Genomic DNA, 22,201 nt, shown 5'->3' on the forward strand with positions numbered 1-22,201 from the left:
TCTTGTTATGTCTCCCTTTTCGTTTCTGATTTTGATAATTTGGATACACTCTCTATGCCCTCTGTTTAGTCTGGCTAAGGGTTTTTCTATCTTGTTGACTTCTTCAAAGAACCAACTCCTTGTTTTGTTGCTTCTTTGTATAGTCCTTTTTGTTTCTACTTGGTTGATTTCAGCGCTGAGTTTAATTATTTCCTGCCTTCTACTCCTCTTGGTTGTATTTGCTTCTTTTGTGCTAGAGCTTTTAGGTGTGCTGTCAAGTTGCTAATGTGTGCTCTCTCCTGTTTCTTTTTGGAGGCACCCAGAGCTATGAGTTTTCCTCTTAGCACAGCTTTCATTATGTTCCATAAGTTTGGGTATGTTGTCTCTTCATTTTCATTAAATTCTAAGAAGTCTTTAATTTCTTTCTTTATTTCTTCCTTGACCAAGTTATCATTAAGTAGAACATTGTTCAACTTCCATGTGTATGTGGGTTTTCTGTTATTTTTGTTGTTATTGAAGATCAGCCTTAGTCCGTTGTGATCTGATAGGATGCATGGGGTTATTTCTATCTTCCTGTATCTATTGAGGACTGTTTTGTGACCAATTATATTGTCAATTTTAGAGAAGGTACCATGAGGTGCTGAGAAGAAGGTATATCCTTTTTTTTTAGGTTAAAATTTTTCTGTAAAAATCTGTTAAGTCCATTTGGTTAATAAACTCTGTTAGTTTCTCTGTGTCTCTGTTTAATTTCGGTTTTCATGATCTTTCCATTGATGAGAGTGGGGGATTGAATCTCCTATTATTGTGCAAGGTGCAATGTATTCTTTGAGCTTTAGTAAGGATTCTTTTATAAATGTAGGTACACTTCCATTTAGAGCATAGATAATACAGAATTGAGAGTTTATCTTGGTGTATTTTTCCTTTGATGAATATGAAGTGTCCTTCCATATATTTTTTGATAACTTTCAGGTAAAACTCCATTTCGTTTGATATTAGAATGGCTACACCAGCTTTTTTCTTCAGACCATATGCTTGGAAAATTGTTTTCTAGTGTTTTACTCTGAGGTAGTTTCTGTCTTTGTCTGTGAAGTGTGTTTCCTGTATGCAGCAAAATGCTGGGTCCTCTTTACATATACAGTGTGTTAGTCTGTGTCTTTTTATTGGGGAATTGAGTTCATTGATGTCAAGAAATATTAAGGAATGATGATAGTTGCTTCCTATTATTTTTGTTGTTAGAGGTGGAATTATGTTTGTGTGTCTTTCTTCTTTTGCTTTCGTTGCAAATAGATTACTTTCTTGCTTTTTCTAGTGTGTAGTTTCCTTCCTTGTGTTGGAGTTTTCCATCTATTATTCTTTGTATGTCTGCATTTGTAGAAAGATATTGTGTAAATTTGTATTTGTCATGGAATATCTTAGATTCTCCATCTGTGTTAATTGAGAGTTTTGCTGGATATAGTAGCCTGGGCTGGCATTTGTGTTCCCTTAGGGTCTGTACAACATCTGTCTAGAATCTTCTAGCTTTCATGGTTTCTGGTGAGAAGTCTAGTGTAATTCTGATACGTCTGCCTTTATATGTTACTTGACCTATTTCCCTACTGCTTTTAATGTTCTTTCTTTGTTTTGTGCATTTGGTCTTTTGACTTTTATGTGAAAGGAGGAATTTCTTTTCTGGTCCAATTTTCTTGGAGTTCTGTATTCTTCTTGTATGTTTATGGGCATCTCTTTCTTTAGGTTAGGAAAGTTTTCTTGTATAATTTTGTTGAAGATATTTAGTGGCCCTTTAATTTGGGAGTCTGCACTTTCTTCTATACCTATTATTCTTACATTTAATCATCTCATTGTGTCCTGAATTTCCTGGATCTTTTGGGTTAGGAACTTTTTGCATTTGACATTATCTTTGATAGTTGTGTTAATGTTTTCTATGGTATCTTCTGCCCCTGAGATTCTCTCTTCTATCTCTTCTATTCTGTTGGTAATGCTTGTGTCTATGACTCCTGATCTCTTTCCTAGGTTTTCTATCTCCAGGTTTGTCTCCCTTTGTGATTTTTTATTGTTTCTATTTCTATTTTTAAATCCTGGATGGCTTTGTTCAATTCCTTCACCTGTTTGGTTGTGTTTTCCTGTAATTCTTTAAGGGATTTTGTGTTTCCTCTTTAAGGGTTTCTACTTGTTTACTTATATTGTCCTGTATTTCTTTAAGGGAGTTATTTATGTCTTTCTTAAAGTCCTTCATTACCATTATAAAATGTGATTTTACATGTAAATCTTTCTTTTCCTGTGTATTTGGATATCCAGTATTTGCTTTGGTAGGAGAACTGGGCTCTGATGATTCCAAGTAGTCTTTGTTTCTGTTGCTTAGATTCCTGTGCTTGCCTCTAGCCATCAGTTTGTCTCTGATGTTAGCTTATCTTGCTATCTCTGACAGTGGCTTGACCCTCCTATAGGCCTGTGTGTCAGCACTCCTGTAGATCTGTTTTCTTTCAGCTGGTCTGGGAACAGAGTGCTCTGCTCTCAGGTATGTAAGAGCTCCTGGTGAATGGCTTTCAGCTCTTGGAGAAGGCAGAAACCTGAAGGGTCCTGCCCCTGACTTCTCCTAGTTCCCTGAGCCCAAGGGGCACAGATGGCATTAGGTGATTTCCTCTTAGGTCAGGAATGTGGGCAGAAAGTAGTTGTCTCCTCTGACTTCTCCAGAGTGTCCACTTTACTGAATGTCCAGCTCTCTCCCCCATGAGAGTTGTGTGCAGGGAGCTGTGTGACAGGTTCAGTTCAGTTCCAGATGCAGGCAGAAACCAGCTGAAAATTGACTTTTCATCGTAAATTTTAGGTTGTATTTGCCTGAAATATCAGTTGATTTTTCTCTAGACACTTGTATGAGTAAAGCAGCTTTATGCATGAGAGAGACCTCATTTTTATTAAATAATTTTATTAGCTTGTTGGGAGTTTCATACTTGCCTTGATCATATGTGCCTACCCTCCACTAACTCTTCCCAGATCACTATTCCTTCCAATTTTGTGTCCTTAAAAAATATTGATTTGTGATGCTTAAATATTTTTTGATATATACACTCTTATTAGAGTATAATCAACTATCTGAAGCTATATTCTTAGAAAAAAATGCTGCCTGTCCCTGTAGTTATTAATTTCCAGTAACTATGTGGTACTTGGTGTCCAAATACCTTCCTCATGCTATCTTTGGTGTTCTTGGGTTTGTACAGACTGGTCTTGTCTATACTTTTGCAACTACTATGGATTTGTAGGTAGATCTGCTCTTCTGTGTTCAGAAGTCACTATTTCCTTTTGCTGCCTCTGGCTTTTATACTCTTTCTGTACCTTGCCCCTTTTCTCAAAGATCCCTGACCCTTGAGAGGAAAGACTGCACTGTCTATTAAATGAGACATTTGGGGTTAATTTTTTTAATCTGCATTTTGGCCAGTTATGGGTCTCTGAGTTAATTAGCATATACTGAAAACAAAGTTTTTGTGACAAGGTTTGAGACAGTAATCTTGGGTATAACTACAAAGTCACTAGAAGATTTTTAATACTATGTTCATTTAACAGAATAACAGGAGTTGGTTCTCCCCTAAGATATATGAACTTTCTACCCAAAGTTCTTATCCTGATATTTGTATCAGGATTGGATTACCAACTCTGGATTAGGACTTAAATCTAATCAGAAGGTGTTTGTTTAGTCCCATGATGTTCATACCAGTATTGAACAAGGGCTTGTTCTGCCAGGAAGCTCATTATTGTAGCCTGTGGGATTCACATCTGGGTAGAACTTGTGATCATTCTTCTCTCCCAATAGTGAGCATAGCACCTTTCATAATCAGTGAATGGTAGAGACTAATGCAGACTCCCACACAGGAGGCTGCTTGGGTGGGGTGGGGCAATGCTGAATACTGACAGTCTTGAGCAAGGTGAACATTAAGGGCCAGTCATGAAAGAAAAAGAAACCATTTGGCTTTAATCATGTAATCAACAGAGAATAGCATCAACAGCGTTATCATGTCATGTGAGTTTTAGGGCATTATTTCCATTTACAGTGAGTCTTCAGTATCTTCTTAGAGTATGATGGACAATCGGATTTTAATATAAGACTCTGGGAACATCACCCACATAGATTCTTGTTGAACTGTACCTCAGAATAAAAGGCTAGTTAATAACAGAAAAAAAGTGCTGTACCAAATGTACATACATAATGGAACTACCCCCCAAAAAATGAAACGAACCATGCTGCACAATGATCCAGCTTATATGGTATAAAAAAGAGAGAGAGTAAGAGAAGTGGGGTGTAAATAGGCAGGAAAGTTGTGATGTGGAGGGAGGAAGAGAGGGAGGGAGAGAAAGAGAGAGAGATAGAGAGATAGAGAGATAGAGAGAGAGAGAGAGAGAGAGAGAGAGAGAGAGAGAGAGAGAGCAGCATGCTTTTGGTAGAGAAATGGCAGGCTGATAAGGCAGAAAGTGGTCTTTTCATCTCTTTATGACTGGAGTCTATGGAGGACGGCTAGTGAGTGAAGATTGGTAACATGGCTCTGTTATGCAAACTCACATGAATAGTATGTAGGGCTATATCTGGACTTTTCTGTATTGGTCTAATGCAGATCTCCGAGGAGAAGGTGGAAGCAGAATGCATTTTGGCCTTATGAGTTAATGTTGCTTTTGGCAACTGGAAGGAAGGCAGGGAGCCTTGTCCATATGCTTCTGCTTCCTTTTTATTCTGCTCTGCCATCCTCTAGTCTGTGGAGACTTAATCTGTTCTCCCACATATTTCCTACATTCACTCTTATAACAAAGCAAGCAGTTCCTAAAGGTGAGACTTATTGAGGGTTAGTGTTGGATCTCTAGAACAGGTGTGACGTGTTTCTAATCTACTCTACTGAGTATTCAGAACATTGCCAATAGGCTTTACAACCATAATTATAGCAATTTATACAGTCTTCTACAATATTCATTGTATCTTAGTTTTAACCTATCCTTTGGAAATATTTCAGTTTTTTTCCTTTGGATAGAACACTCTCTTCTAAGAGATGTCCTAGCAGTCAAGAATGGGTACTGCTCTTGCAGAGGACTTGAGTTCATCCTTTAGCGCCTACTCTGAGTAGCTCAGAAGTTTCTGTAATTGCTCCATGGGATCTGATGCACTCTTTGGCTCTACAGTCATGAATATGCACAAGCACAGTGGAGAGATATATTCACACACACACACACACACACACACACACACACACACACACACACACTTCAAAAATATGTTTTATAAAGAAACAAAAAGAAGACTCACATTTAAATAAACATTTCAGCTACTGAATAATTCAGCTAATGAAGACCGAGCTTCTCTATTTCCACCCAACACTCTCCATGTGGTATGACTTCTGACTGATATATTTGACACTTTCCATCTGTCTCCTCCAATTATAGAACTTCTTGTCAATCAATTTTGCAAATATCTAATGAAAATCATGTTCCTCAAGTGTTGTGAAAGAAAATTTCCTTACCTTACTATTTTTTTTCATCTTTTTCTCCTCTTGTAAATACACTGATGGACCTTCCTGAGCCCTTTTCTTGGACTTCCCTGGATTTTGTGGCTCAAATCCCAAACCTCTGCTTAGAACTTCTGAAGAGGTCATGCAGCTGGTCAAAATGCATAGCTCAGTCATGCATGCGGGTGGGGGGACAAAGAGGAAGGGATAGCAGGATGGAGAGAGAGGGGGAGGAGGAGGGAGGGAGGGGAGCACATTTATAGAGAGAGCAGAAGTCAGTTAACAAGGAGTTGACTTTAAAACATATAGTATTAACTTTTTGTGCCTAGACAGACCTAGGTGTACTACCATTTCTATAGGTATGAGACTACTGTTTTCAGAGAAGGGAATAAGTAGCTAGCAAAACAGAACAGGACTGAAGCTTCTAATCCCTTGGGATCTTGACCAGAAGGCCACACCAAGATCCCAGAGTGATCTCCTGAGTTCCCTAAGCACAAGGAGCATATGTAAAGGATAAACATGTTGAGACCTTTGGGAGTGTGCACATGGAAAGGCAGAAGGAGAATTGCATTGAGAATGGGATGCACAGAAGCTTGGCTGACATTTTGAAACTGTAAAATCCAGGGTTCTGAGAAACTCATACCTTCGTGAATAAAACGAGGTGTTAGGAGATGAAAGTATATGTATCAATATGTGTACTCTGCATGTGAGAATATTTAAGTTTGATATTTAATTTCTACTATTTCATCAATTTTGTACTCTTTAAAGAGATAATTTTCCAAAGCAAAACCTAATCTTCCAAAAGATTTTACCACATACATGCACCAGCATAACATCTTGTTTAACTTTTAATTCATAGGTTGTAGTATTTGTCACCAACATAGCCATGAATTTGCTGAGTTCATGTTTTTCCTCTCACTAATAACCAGTTGCTTAAGAAGACATTTAGCTTGGCATGACAGTTTATGTTTGTAATACCCAGTTGAAAGAAGAGGGTTGCCAACTTGGGCTAGAGAATGACAAAAATATAAAAGAAAATTTAAAAATGGCATATTTCTACAGTGTATTATCAGACTTGTATGAATATAAACTAAATATTAATGATATAAAGTATTTATTAGCTAACAGTATATCTTTATATAAAACCCAATTGAAAGAAATGTTCTTTTCCTAGAAGAACAAAGCTAGAATTCAGAGTAGAGATGGCAGGTTTCTGAAAACAGTGTTGTTCTGAGAAACCTCATGGCAAAAGCTCCTGTCTTAACCACCAAACTCCCACCCATGTCCTTCTCATATACAGAGAAACAGTTGCTCTTATGCTTGCCTGGGGAAGGAGCCAGAGATTCTCTGGAAAAGTAATCTTAGGTGAAAAAAAACATTAAAATCAAACCAAAGTAAAATCAACAGCAGCAACAAAAATCCAGTAACATAAAAAAATGCCATATTAATTTCAGAAGTAAATAAGAACAAAAATACACAGAAAAAAGAATGCTTGAGAAAAAAACCCTAAAAACAATGTTTGATTTGTAGGACTATAAATTTCAAAATTCCAGTGCAAATGTTAAGTTGTGGTGCTAATGATCCAGCTGCAAAGTGGAATTTTTTTCTACAGCTCTCTAAAGACAGAGATGCATTTTAAGGAATGCATCACTGACACAGTACACACACACACACACACACACACACACACACACCACAATTACATAAGAAAGCAAGTTACTTAATTTTAAAAACTTTTTTCTTGGTATACTGTTGGTAATAAAAATCGCATGGGACCATCTCATTATTCATGGTCTATCATTCACCAAAACATTGTCATGTGGTATACTAGTCTATCAAGGACATGAAGTATTATGTTACTAAATTGTTGATAATTATAGTGTATATAATGGATGTTAATGGATATTTAATACTACCTAGATACATGTTATTTTAGGTTTTGTCAAAATATTGTTAAATATTACCAAAAAGAAAATTTAGGTGACATAAGTCACTACATCATCCAAGCCCCTCTGCACAGAAACCCAGGGTGTTATACAAGTTTATACAAGGCTATACACGTGTATACCTATGGGAAGGAATTGATTTGTGAAATTGTGAGCTCTGACAAGTCTGAAATCTATAGGGACATCTCCAAAATAGAAGAATAATTTTTAAAATTTAATTTCGAGATCTTTTAAAGAGTTTGTATATATAAGAATCATTGGGAGTCAGTTCTCTCGTTCCATGATACCAATGTTGGGGATCAAAGCCAAGTTGGCAGTCTTGGAGGCACCAGCTATTACCTTCTGAGCCATCTCACTTGTCCAGGTTAGAGACACTTGAACAAACACTGGTGCCACATACTTAGACAAGTACCAAGAAAAATTACATTTCAACATCAATTTTATTTGAATTTGCATTCTAAACTGCAATCATCTTTTGTCTAACTCATACTTTGGGGGCATTCATTATTCTCCCTCTTCAGTTCCCTCTCTTCATCTCCCCTGCATGTATCACTTTCCTCCTCTTCCTCTACCTCTTCTCATTTCTCACCCACCCTCCTATCCATCCTTGTGCTCCTCCTTCCCCCATGTCTTTTCTAATTTTCCTTGTTGCTTATTTTCTTTCCCATCATTTGAGCTCAAAGAGTACACAATAGTTTCTATTCTTATAAATAGATAAGAAGGCTAAGGGCCGTTCTTGAAGTTCTTACCGGAAGAAACTCTCTCCTTCCTTTCTGACAAGATCTCGTGGTAGTGGGTGGTACTGCTGCAGCTGTCTACTTTTATGTGATGTCTGTTTATAGTACAAAGCCAAGTATAAATGTGGCCAACACTGATGTCATCATAGTAGGCTCATGAGGCTGCAGGTGTGCTCACATGGAGAAGACATTGAGGAATTATAGCACAAATGGAGGCCATGGATTTGAGCCTTTTTATTCTGTAAACAATTCATGTGCCCCATGGTCTTTGTGAGCCTGATAAGAGTATTGATATGCATCCAACCATTTGACCTGTTGGGGATGATAATACTCAGCTCACAATAAGTTCTTAGGGTATGTGTTCACTGAGTGGCTCATTCGCAAATCTTCAGTCTGTGTCAGTCATAGGAATAGGTCAACAAATATTTCTCAGAAAAAAGTAATTGTCTATTTAGGACAGGAGGTTTCACTTTTTTAAATGCTAAAGTCCTAGGAGTAAATTGATTCTTGGAGTTGAACAAAACCCCATAGAGAAATGGCTCTCCATCTTACTTCAGATTTCTAAGGCCATCATATTTCTGATAGTCTTAGGAACTGAGACACTGCTCAGTAGCAAATTTACAGTTATGAAGTAGCAAGAAAACTAATTTATGATTGGGAGTCACTATAACATGAAGAACTGTATTAAAGGGTTGCACATTAGGATGGCTGAGAACTACTGCTGTTTGCTAACATATGAGAGAGAGAGAGAGAGAGAGAGAGAGAGAGAGAGAGAGAGAGAGAGAGAGACAGAGAGACAGAGAGAGACAGAGAGAGAGAGAGACAGAGAGACAGAGACAGAGACAGAGAGACAGAGAGAGAGAGAGAGAGAGAGAGAGAGAGAGAGAGAGAGAGAGAGAGAACATAATTGATTATTGAAAACTTCCAAAAAGGGCCCAGGCTACCTACATTAACTTAATGTTTATCTTTGGAAGAGTATGGTGCTAATCCTCACACATTGGACTCCTTGCAATGTCATCAGAGTACAAGGCTCTGGACTGCATCAGGCTAATTCTCTAACTTCAAAGATACAAATATCTTTAAAGATACTTTATTGTGTTTGATACTTCTTATTTATTTATTTATTTATTTATTTATTTATTTATTATATATAAGTACACTGTAGCTGTCTTCAGACACACCAGAAGAGGGCATTGGATTCCATTACAGATGGTTGTGAGCCACCATGTGGTTGCTGGGAATTGAACTCAGGACCTCTGGAAGAGCAGTTGGGTGCTCTTAACTGCTGAGCCATCTGTCCAGCCCGTGTTTGATACTTCTAATTGACTAGATCCAAGCCTCCTATCTCCTGAATAATGATAGAGGAGTATGGTGTCTTGTGTAATGGGAAGGTAATATTTACTTTTCTAGTCCTTCATGGTAACAGTACTTTTGCCCTGTAGGACAGGTACCAACCATTATTCCAATTTCCTAGGAGGCAACATGGGCATTAAGGAGTTGAAGAGAGAGAATTAGAAAAGAAAATTGGAGAAATCTATGCACATTTTCTCTGCTACTTGATTAGGTGATTAGTGATATATCTGATTGGAAGGGATAATAATCATGTGGCACTGTGTGCTCTTGTCCCCAGCAGTCAATAACTGTAATTTAATTATGAAAGCATTCCATAAAACTTTCAGTAGAATCTCACTGGTAAATGTCGGGGTACTTCACGGCATTGTTATGTTCTTTAGGCACAAGCCTGAGAAAGGGTTCAGCTAAGAGAAAGTTTGAAAGATAGGTGGAGTTAATGCAGTGCCTTGAGTGGAATTTAGGAACAAAGGGGAACCACTGAGGGAAACAAAGGAAGTATTAATAACACTTTCCTTTGGGTAGCAATGGATCAGCCATTTCAGGAAATACAATAAATATGTCATGTTTATGGAAGATATTAATAGTAGATAAATGTATTTGTCTAAAAAGGAAATCTGCTAACTTCAAATTTTCCCTATAAGCTCTACAATCATTAAAGTTTAGGAATGAAAAACAGGATGATGCTTTAAAAATTCAATGCATTTTAGTCATTTTAAAATTTACAATGACTACAAATAGCTTTATTACAAATATAACGTGGTTACATACTAATTAAAATGCTTGGCATCCCATACTGATATTATTTTCTGAGTAAACATCTGAAATTACTATCTAGTGTTTTGATGAAGTATAGTAGAAGATTTGGATTTTTAAAAGCAAGACCTGCGCTTTCGCCAGGGAAGCAGCGATGCTACCTGTAAATCTTTAGCTCGCCCTGCGTTCTTCCAAGCCCTGTCTCCTAGTCTCGGCTCAGCTCTGCAGCAGAACACCTGTAGTAATTTCCCCTACCGCTGGTGGATAGCAAAGATCCTCATCTCCTAAGCATCATTCCCTTACTCCTTGCTTTCTGCACATCCCAGCCCTATTGCAACACATGTCACTCAGTCAGGGAAGCAGCTAGGTTAATTGCAGAGCTTCGCCTCTCCATCTTCTCTAAGGTAATCACCCAGTCTCATTTCAGCAGAACACCTGCCGCAGCCTTCCTTCCCCTCCTGCACCCATCTCCAGTAGATCTCACAAATCTTCCCCTCCAAACTCCATTTCCCTCACTCAATGCATTATTTCAGCCTCCACCTCCGGGGGACACTCCTGGGAAGCCACTCTGACCAGGGATGCAATCGGGGTAACTGCAGATCCTCACTCTTCCCTCCATTTCTCCAAGCCCAACTCTCCAGTCTCATCCCCAGGTCTCAGGCAGACTTTCCTCTGTGACATCTCCACTTGCTCTGTTGCCATTCCCACTGAACTAAGAAGATCCTTGTGTAATACTCTGCTCTTTTCCCTCCTATAGAGCACTTTCACTGCCACAAGTCCAAACCTATTTAAGTCTCGCTATCATATACCCAGAGACACATTTTTATCTAGAATTACTAGAGCACACATATATTACGACCCAAGATGATTTTCCTATAGTCAACAAACATAGTCCTAAGACCCAGAGAGAAAACAGAAACCAATAAAACAAACAAACAAACAAAAAACTGTAACTAACAAAAAACCCAATCAACAAAGACATGGCAAGATAGCATCAACTTAGAATAGAGTCTTAACAAACCAGGGTATCTAAGTACCAGGGTAAAACACAACTAATAATAGCCAGGCAGTATTATTCCACTAGGGCCCAGGAGCACCACTACAGCAGTAACTAAATATTCTACCATTCCAGCATAATAAATGACATAAACAACAATACTATATAGTCATCAAAGAAAAAAAATCCAGGACATTTTAATTTTTTGTATTAATTATTTTATTTATTTACATTTCAAATCTTGTCCCTGTTCCAGTTCCCCCTCCAGGAGCCTCTCACAACATCAAGTCTCATTCAACTGTAAGAGGATGCTCCCACCCACCCATTCACTTCTACCTCCCCCCTCTAGCATCCTCCTTCTCTGGGACATCAAGCCTTCACAGACCAAGCATATCCCCTTCCAGTGAGGCCAGACAAGGGAGCCCTCTGGTACATATGTAGCAGGGGAGCAAAGAATAACCAATGTATGCTCTTTGGTTGGTGGCTTAGTCTCTGGGAGCTCCTAGGGGTCCTGTTTTTAATAATATTGTTCTTCCTATAGGATTACATTCCCCTTCAGCTCCTTCAGTCCTTCCCCTAACTCGTTCATTGGGGTCCCTGGGCTCAGTCCAGTGGTTGGCTGTGTGTATCTGCATGTGTCTCAGTCAGGCACTAGAAAAGCCTCTGAAAGGACAGCCATGCCAGGCTCCTGTCTACCAGCACAATATGGCAACAGCAACCATGTTAGGGTTTGGCACTTGCACACGGGATGGATCCCAAGTTGGAGTTGTATCTGGATGGCCTTTTCTTCAATCACTGTTCCGTTTTTGTTCCTGAATTTCCTTTGAACAGGAACAATTCTGGGTCAAAATTTTTGAGATGGGTAGGTGGTCCCATCCCTCAATTGGGGGCCATGTCTATCTACTAGAAGTGGTCTCTTCAGGTTACGTTTCCCCACTGTGGGGCATTTCAGATAAGATCATTCTCCCTGGGTCCTGGGAGCTTTTCATTCCCCGATGTCTGGTATTTTCCACAGATCAGTCCTACCTACCACCCCATACTGCTGCATAATTCTATTCATTCTCCTGGCCCTCTAGGCTTCTCTCCTGTTACCCCCATATCTTATCCTACTCTCATTTGTTCCCACACCCTCCTCTGTCCCACCCAAATTCCTCTCTCCTCCTGCTTTCCTCTTTATCGTGTTCCCCATTCTAAGTGGGACTGAAGAAACCACATTTTGGTCTTCCTTCTTGTTGAGCTTGTTAAGCTTCATATAGTCTGTGAGTTGTATCATGGATATTCTGAACTTTTTGGCTAATGTCCATGTAGCCAACTGTGTAGTTTTGTGACTTGGCTACCTCACTCAGGATGATATTTTCTAGTTCCATTCATTTGCTTAAGAAATTCGTGAAGTCATTGTTTTCAATAGCTGAGTTGTACTCCATTGTGTAAATGTAACACACTGTCTGTATCCATTCCTCCATTGAAGGACATCTGGGTTGTTTCTAGCTTCTGGCTATTATAAAAAAGGCTGCTATGAATATAGCAGAGCATGTGTCCTTGTTATATGGTGGAGCCTCTTTTGGGTATATGCCCAGGAGTGATATAGCTGGGTCCTCAGGTAATTGTCTAAGGAACTGCCAGACTAATTTCCAGAATAGCTGTACCACCTTGCAATCCCACCAACAATGGAAGAGTGTTCCTCTTTTTCCACATTTTTGGCAGCATCTGCTCTGACCTGAATTTGATCCTAGCCATTATGATTTGTGCAAAGTGGATTCTCAGGGTTGTTTTGACTTGTGTTTCCTTGATGACTAAGGATGTTGAACATTTCTTTAAATGCTTCTCAGCCATTCCAGATTCCTCAGTTAAAAATTCTCTGTTTTGCTCTGCAACCCATTTTTATTGGGTTTTTTGGTTTTCTGGAGTATAACATTGCATTCTTTGTATACTTTGGATATTAGCCCTTTATTGTACCTAAAGTTAGTGAAGATCTTTTTTCTAATCTAATCTGTAGGTTGCTGTGTTGTCTTATTGACAGTGTCCTTTTGCCTTACAAAAGCTTTTCAGTTTCATGAGGTCCCATTTGTCAAGTGTTTCTTAAAAGCTGAGTTACTGATGTTTTCTGTTCAGGAAAATGGCGATATGACAACAGAAACCGAGGAAACCAAAAAAATCATCAGCTCTTACTAGAAAAGCCTACACTCAACAAACCTGAAAAAATCTAGATGTAATGGATGATTTTCTAAACAGATACCAGTTACCAAAGAAAATCAAGATCAGTAAATTATCTAAAAAGTCCCATAACTCCTAAGGATATAGAAGTAGTCATTAAGTTTCCCAACCAAAAAAAATGCCAAGGACAAGATGGTTTTAGTGCAGAATTCTACCTTCAAAATATTAAACCTTCAAAGAAGATCTAATAAGAATACTCCTCAACCTATTCCACAAAATAGAAACAAAAGGAAGACTGCCTAATTCATTCTATGAAGGCACACTTAGCCTGTGATACCTAAATTGTGCAAAGACCCAACAAAGAAAGAGAATATCTTTTATGAATATCGATGCAAATATACTCAATAAAATTCTTGCAAAGCAAATCCAAGAGCACATCAAAGCATCCATTCACCTTGATCAAGTAGGCTTCATCCCAGGGATACAGGGATTATTTAATATATGGAAATTCATCAATGTAATCCAGTACATAAATAAACTCAAAGAAAAAAAAACATATGATCATCTCATTACGTGCTGAAAATGCCTCTGACACAATACAAAACATCTTTATATTAAGTCTTGTAGAGGTCAGGAATTCAAGTTCCATACCTAAACATAATAAAAAGCAATATACGGCAAACTAGCGGCCAACATTAAATTACATGGAGAGAAACTGGAAGCAACCCCATTAAAATCAGGGACAAGACAAGGTTGGCCACTCTGTCCCTATTTGTTCAATATAGTATTCTTAGTTCTAGCTAAAGCAATTAGACAACAAAAGGAGGTCAAAGTGTCACAAATTAGAAAGGAAGAAGTTAAAGTATCAGTATTAGTCGATGATATGATAGTATACGTAAGCAACCCCAAAACTTCTACAAGAGAACTCCTACAGTTGATAAACAACTTCAGCAAAGTGGCTTGATATAAAATTAACATAAACAAATCAGTAGCCTTCCTTCACACAAAGAATTAACAGGCTGAGAAAGATATTAGGGAAATACCCTTCACAATAGCCACAAATAATATTAAAAAAAAATCTTGGTATAACTCTAACCAAGCAACTGAAAGATCTGTATGACTAGAACTTCAAGTCCCTGAAGAAAGAAATTGAAGAAGACCTCAGAAGATGGAAAGATCTCCTATGCTCATGGATTGGCAGGATTAACATAGTAAAATTAGCCCCCTTACCAAAAGCAATCTACAGATTTAATGCAATTCCCATCAAAATTCCTAGTCAATTTTTCATAGAGATGGAAAGAGTAATTCTCAAATTCATGTGGAATAACAAAAAAATCCAGGATAATAAAAACAGTTCTTAACAATAAAAGATGATTCCTGACCTCAAGCTGTACTACAAAGCAATAGGGATAAAAAACCACATAATGCTGGTACAGAGACAGACAGGCAGATTGATGGAATAGAATTGGAGATCCAGAAATAATCCCACACACCTATGGACACCTGATCTTTGACAAAGAAGCCAAAACCATACTGTGGAAAAAGAAAGCATCTTCAACAAATGGCGGTGGTCTACCTGGCAGTCTGCATGTGGAAGAGTGCAAATTAATCCCCATTTATTACCTTATACAAAGCTCAAGTCCAAGCAGATCAAATATTTCCACATAAAACCAGATGTGTTGATTCTAGTAGAATAGTAAATGGAAAGTAGCCTCAAACACATTGGCACAAGGGAAAATCTCCTGGACATTTTAGTTCTAAAGATCTGTACCCCCAAAACAAGGGTAGCCAGTTTTGTAAAGGAATCACTTCAACAGCTTAAACCACATGCTGACACTCACAGAATGATAGTAGTAGATTTAAGTACTCTGTTGTTGCCAAAAGACAGGTCTAACAAACGAAAACTAAAGAAAGAAATAATGGAGCTAGCTGATATTAGAAACCAAATTGTTCTAAGAGATATTTACTGAGGATCTCAACCAAACGAAATGAATATGCCTTCTTAGCTCCTCATGAAACTTTCTCCAAATTGATTACATACTTGGACACAAAGCAAGTCTCAACAGATATAAGAAAATTGAAATATCATTATGCATCCTATCTGATCACAGCAGGTTAAAGCTGCACATCAACAACAGAAAGTTTATAACCTCACAGAAACTGAACAACTTTCTACTGAATGAAAAGTGGGTCATGACAGAAACTAAAGATTTTATATTGAAGGAAAATGAAAACACAATGCAGCCAAAGTTCTGAGACACAAGGAATGCTGTTTAAAAGTATATTCACATCACCAAGTCACTACATTAAAATAAATGAAGAGATCTCATATTAGCAACTTAACAGAATACCAGAGAGCTCTATAGCAAAAAAGAAGAAATCACACATAAAGAATGAGATGGCAAGAAATAATCAAACTCAAGGCTACAAGTAATGAAATAGAAACAAGCAAAGCAATACAAAGAAGCAATGAAAGAAATAGTTGGTTCTTTGAGAAAATTTAAAGATTACCAAATTCTTATCAAAATTAACTAAAACACAAAGAGAAAAGAGATACACTGATAGAATTAAAGAAGAAAAGGGGTAATTAATAAGAGATGCTGAGGAAATCCGAGAAATCTTAGGGCATACTTTATAAAACTGCACTCCCTCAAATAGGAATATGCAAAAGAATGGGATAATTTCTTGACAGGTACCATTTATCTAGGTTCAATCAACACCAAATATGAAATTTAAACAGACCCATATTCCTTAGTAAAATAGAAGCAGTAATTATAAAGCAAACAAAGCCTTCAGTGTCACATGGCTTTAGCACAAAATTCTACTAGACTTTCAAAAAGAGTTAATGCCAATTCTAAAAGTTGTTCTACGTAATAGAAACAAAAGAAACATTTCCCAGTTCATTTTATGAAGTCATAGTAACATTGAAACTTAAACCACATAAAGATGCTATGAAGAAATAGAATTAAGGATCAGTTTGCCTTATGAACATAAATGCAAAAATACTCAAAACATACTTGCAAAGTGAATCTAAGAATACATTAAAAATAGCATCACCACGATAGGGTAGACATCATCCCAGAGATATGAATGCAGTTCAGCCCACATGAGTCAATAATTATAATCCATCACAGAAACTAACTGAAAGATAATACCCTCATGATTAAAAGAAAATCATTTTGACAAAGTGTTCAACACTCTTCTTCATGGTAAAAAGTGTTCTGAAGAAATCAGGGGTACAAGGGACATACCTAAACACAATAAAGAGTTTTACAACAAGCCACAGACCACATCAACTTCAATGAAGAAAAACTAAAAGCAATTCCACTAAAATCATTAACAGGACAAAGTTGTGAATTGTCTCCATGTATATTCACTATAATAGTTGAAGTCTTAGCTAGAGCAAGAAAAGAACTGGAGTAAATAAAAAGATACAAATTTGAAAGGAAGAAATCAAAGTATCTTTATTTGCAAATGATACCATAATAGACATAAGTGATCCTAAAATGTTCAGTGGGAAAATCCTCCATCTGATAAATACTTTCAGAAAAGTACTTGAATGCAAAGTTAACACACACACACACACACACACACACACACACACACACACACACACACACACACACAGACACACACAAGTCCTCTAATATAGAAACAACAAACGGTCTAAGAAAGAAATTAGGGAAGCAACATCTTTCACAATAGCCTCAATTAAAATACCTTTGGGTATTTTACCTATTGGGTAACTCTTCCCAAGCAATTAAAAGACATGTAAGATAAAATTTTCAAAGGACTGAAGAAAAAGACTGAAGATATCAGAAGGTTGAGAGTCTCCTACATTCCTGGATCAGTAATAGTAGCATAGTAAACATAGATATTTTACCAATGGTATTTACAGATTCAAGACAGTCTCCATCAAAATTCTAACAAAATTCTTCACAGAACTCTTTGAAAGGTAGGCCAAAAATTTTTCTACTTGTTACACATTGTAACCAGGAAACAACTGGCTAAACTCTATGGACAGGAAACACTGCTTTTCCCAGGAATGAGTAAAAGACTAATTACCACCAAAGAACATTTTTATGCAATCTAAATGAAATTGCCAAATAATGGAGGAAACAGAGTCTCAACTGGTCATCTCTTATCACCAATCAAAGCTTTAAATACCAGGATTTGGTTACATCTAATTGTGATGTTGTAAGATCACATGTAAGACAAAAGGGACCTCATAGTAACCCCCAAGCAATTTAGGTTATTGTCACAACCACAGTTTGCTCCCCAGAAACTTACTGCAAGGCCTCACTGCTAAAGACTGCACCTATATTGAATATGGTCAAGGTGGTGCCTAAACAAAGCCTTCACCCACTATGTTTTAAATAATAAAATATAATGTGAAATACAAAATATGGTAAAAATAATAAAGGCAAGTAGGAAGATCCTTTGTTTAAATACAATATTGTTATCAAATAACATAACTTAAAATACATAAGGTAAAGTTACGTTTAGCACATGAGCCTCAATATGAGGTTTGGTTTAGATTATTGCTTAATATCTTCATGTCTATTTCCATACTCAATTATTAGCAGCCAGACATTAATTTTGATGTTTCTTATTTTCACTTACTTGTTATGGGTATTCATACGTATGCGTGTGCAGGCGCCCTTCTGTAAATGTGTTCACATAGGCCACAGGTCAATGCCAGGTTATTTTTCTCAACTGCTCTCTAGTTTACTTTTTGAGATATGGTCTCAATCTGAACTGGGCCTCACAGACTCGGGTAGCCTGGATTGCGAGGGCATGCCAAGGATCTGCCTTGTCTGTCTCCACCTTTCCTGGAGAGAAATGCTGTCTCCTCCTCTTCCTCCTCTTCCTCCTCCTCCTCCTCCTCCTCCTCCTCCTCTTCCTCCTCCTCCTCCTCCTCCTCCTCCTCCCCCTCCTCCTCCTCTTCCTCCTCTTCCTCTTCCTCCTCTTCCTCCTCCTCCTCCCCCTCCTCCTCCTGCTTTTCCTCCTCCTCCTCCTGCTTTTCCTCCTCCTCCTCTGCTTTTCCTCTTCCTTCTGTTTTTCCTCCTCTTCCTCCTCTTCCTCCTCTTCCTCCTCTTCCTCCTCCTCCTCCTCCTCCTCCCCCTCCTCCTCCTCCTGCTTTTCCTCCTCCCCCTCCTCCTCCTGCTTTTCCTCCTCCTCCTCTGCCTTTCCTCTTCCTTCTGTTTTTCCTCCTCCTCCTCCTCTTCCTCCTCTTCCTCCTCTTCCTCCTCCTCTTCCTCCTCTTTTCAGTAATATATATATACATATATGTAATGGGTTGATGCCAGGTCTGCATGCTTCTCTTCCTGCTTCTATGATCAATGCACATTTTCTTCCTTGTGCACAAAGGAAAGACCTTTTATCATAAGGTTACCAATGATTTGTTGTGTAAATATATGGCAAGCAGGCATTTAGTGCATTTTGGTAAAATAAAATTAGTTTTACAATCCACAAAACATATCATACATTCTCTATATGTTCCATGAAATATTCAGTTTCTACTGAAAATTCGCCAGTTTCAATTCTGTTGGAGACAGCAATCTCTTACATTTAAGGCTCTTACCACATGAATTTTCTTCACTGAATTGATCAAACATTCCTTGATTTCATATAACAAACTGTAACACAGGAGAAATATCTTTACTCTTTCAAAGACAGGTATTTTGGGGCAACATGTTTTTCTATTTTGAAGCCTATGTACTCTTCTCTGAAGTTTTCTTTATGTAATCATTGTGCTTAGCAGGATACTATTTTGCTTACATCTTTATAAAGATGCTCTTTTTTTTTGCCAATGCTTGGCTTTTTTTTTTTATGTATAACATATATTGTAAACAAAATGCTAAAAGAAAAGTTTGAACTATTATTTGAGCTTTCCCTGACTCTGTTGCCTACCTATGGACCCTGTTTCCCTAATCGGGCTATCTTGTCTGGCCTCAGTGGGAGAAGAAATGCATAGTTCTGCACTGACTTGATGTGCCAGGGTGGGTTAGTACCCAGGAGGACCTCCTGTTCTCAGAGAAGGGGAGAGGAGCATGAGGCAAAGGACTTGAGAATGGGGACTGGGAAGAGAGAGGGGACTGCAACCAGGATGTAGAGTAAATAAATTAATGGAAAAAAACAAGTGAGGTGCCTCACTAACCTAATCCATCTACTTTGATATTAAGACATTCTATGCATTTAAATCTTTATTTAGCACTTAGTTACATAGTGAACTCTAAGTCAAAATATTTGTTGGTTAGTTCCGTTTTCATTATCTTATTTTTATGCAAAACAATGAGTAACTCGCTTTATCTTATCATAATGTTTGTGAATTAAAATTTAAGTTCCAGAATTATTTATGCATGTATATAGCTTTTCAATTAAAAAGAGTAAGATTATTTAACTTTTCACTCAAGAGATAACCAGATGAAAGGCAATATTTAATTAAACTCTTCAAAATCCTCCCTCCCAGAAAGTCAGGTTTCCAAACAAATGGTACAACTGAAGAAGAACCAAGGAAAGAACTTAGTCACATGGCCAATCAGCCTGTACAATTCATGTGGAGAGGCCTGGGATATTTTCCAATGTTTTACTAGATGATCAGAAGTTATCTACACCTCCCCAAAGCTTGAGATAAACATTTTTGAAGTCTTCTTGCTCCTGTTGTTCTGTTTCTTTTAATCGACTGTCTATGCTATTTTCCTACAGCCTTATTTTGGTTTCTTGTGCTGTGTCTGTGTTCTGCACTGACCTCCGTGCTACTTGTAACAATCCTTCTTTCTGTCTTTACAGACCACATCCTTCACAGTGCCACAGCACATGGATTTCAGAACTACCTGTGAGGAGGTAGGCCAAAAGATTTTCTATTTGTTACAGATTGTAGCTAGAAAACATCTAGCCAGACTCTATAGTCATGAAATATTATCTTTTCTAGAGAACGAGTGGAGGGCTCATTACCACCAATAGACATTTTACTCCTTAAAGATAGAAACCTAAAGTCTCTGGGGAAGCCTTGGATCTTTACTCTTTCTAGAGTATGTGAGCATTACTGAACTGCTTCTCTCCATAAATGACATAGTGCCTGATGGCATAGGAGGAAGATATTGGAAGACGCTGTTTGCACATTAACATTTCTAACTTAAAAGATATTGTGCTTCCTATCATCACTAATACATTGGGATTTCAAGATCCTAATCCCATGTATGTACTAAGGCAATGAAAATTCTTAGCAACCCTGTCCTTAAATTTTGGTATGAGTTATAATGATGCACACTCACTTTAGCATATGAGAGTTCTTTAAAGTGTATACTTCCATAAGTGGATTTGGGCCTTGATGAATATAGCATATCTTAGGACAAAAGAATGTTTTTATTATTATTGTCTACGATGCATTCAAAGCATTACTTGTCTTAATTTTTCAGGTAAAATGCAAATGTTCATAGATAAATATATGTTGCATTTGCCTAAGAATTTCAAGTATTTTATTGTATAATGTGAACCCTCCCAAACAAAACAGTTATAACTCAGCATCTGTTAGTGTTAAAATCAATCAGAAAGAGTAAAAATCATTACTTCTAATCTACTTTGAATAATGACCTTTTATATTTTATATGACACATAGTTTAATATCTTACATGAGTTTCTGGAAAGCAATTTGTATTGTCCTATAACAAAATTATGAATATATCTGATCTTGAAAATTCTCACAGATGGTGAAAAAATAAAATACAAGTGTGAGAGGTCTTTCTGAAAATGATTATGTTGATTTTAATATAAAATCTTTGCACTTTCTTTTATTTTCACAAATATTAAAAAAATGACATTTCATAAAAACATATACCCTCTGATACTTCCAAATAGTTCTGGGCATTTGCCTAAAATGGTTTAAAAACCGGTTTAATATGATGTAAAGAAAACTCTAATGTTAAGGTCTGTGGTTTATTTATATTTTCAACTCAGTACCTGCAGACCATACATTTTACTTATTGAAGTAATAGTCAAAAAGATATATCTGACATCATATGAAATTTATATTTTACTTCTTAAACTGAGAAATAGATTATTTTCTTATTCCTGATTACAGTTTTCCCTCCCTTTAATCTATCCAGTTCTTTGATACTTCCTCTTCCCTCTAATCCATTACCTTTCTATCATTTGAAAAGAACAGGCTTCTAAGAGATAACAACAAAACATGATACAATAAAATATAAGGTAATACCAAAACATTGCATTGAGGTTGGACCAAGCAACTTAATAAAAGGTAAAGATTCCCAAGGGAAGACACAAGAATCAGAAACCAACTCATTCACAAACATGGGAGTCCCATATACAAAGCTAAAATAGTTATAAGCAGGACCTGGTATAGACCTGTATAGGCTGTGTTGATGTTGTTTCAGTCTCTCTCAACTCACATGAGACTTGCTCAGTTGATTTAGAGGGCCTTGGTCTCCTAATGTTCTCCATCCTTCTGGTTCTTATAGTCTTTCTGTCTCAATTCCTCTTACAAAGAGTTCCCTGAACTCTGAGGAGACTAATGAGAGGCATTTGATAGAGACACCATTTGGAGCTGTGTGTTCCAAGGTCTCTCTCTCTCTCTCTCTCTCTCTCTCTCTCTCTCTCTCTCTCTCTCCCTCTCCCTCTCCCTCTCCCTCTCTCTCCCTCTCTTTCTCTCTTTCTCTCTCTCTCCATAATGGCCATCGCCAACTGTGAGATTGTGTCTTTGAATTTTTGAATCTATTCCTGTTTTGTGCAGGAGGAAACTTCTCTGATGATGGCTGAATTAAGGACTGTATTATGAGTATT

At 37.5% G+C, this 22,201-nt stretch overlaps 1 protein-coding gene across 2 annotated transcripts in view; it reads left to right on the forward strand.

Annotated features, from left to right (window-relative positions):
* Sntg1 (syntrophin, gamma 1) overlaps positions 1 to 22,201 on the forward strand; it is an 841,911-nt gene that overhangs the window by 424,294 nt on the left and 395,416 nt on the right. For both annotated transcript variants that reach the window (NM_001411862.1, XM_087550418.1), the window contains 1 exon segment: positions 20,192 to 20,245. In NM_001411862.1, coding sequence (NP_001398791.1) covers positions 20,219 to 20,245 — 27 coding nt within the window. In that variant the 5' untranslated portion in view covers positions 20,192 to 20,218.

Source organism: Rattus norvegicus, chromosome 5, assembly GCF_021556685.1.
Source record: "Rattus norvegicus strain SHRSP/BbbUtx chromosome 5, alternate assembly SHRSP_T2T, whole genome shotgun sequence".
NCBI classification, from domain to species: domain Eukaryota; kingdom Metazoa; phylum Chordata; class Mammalia; order Rodentia; family Muridae; genus Rattus; species Rattus norvegicus.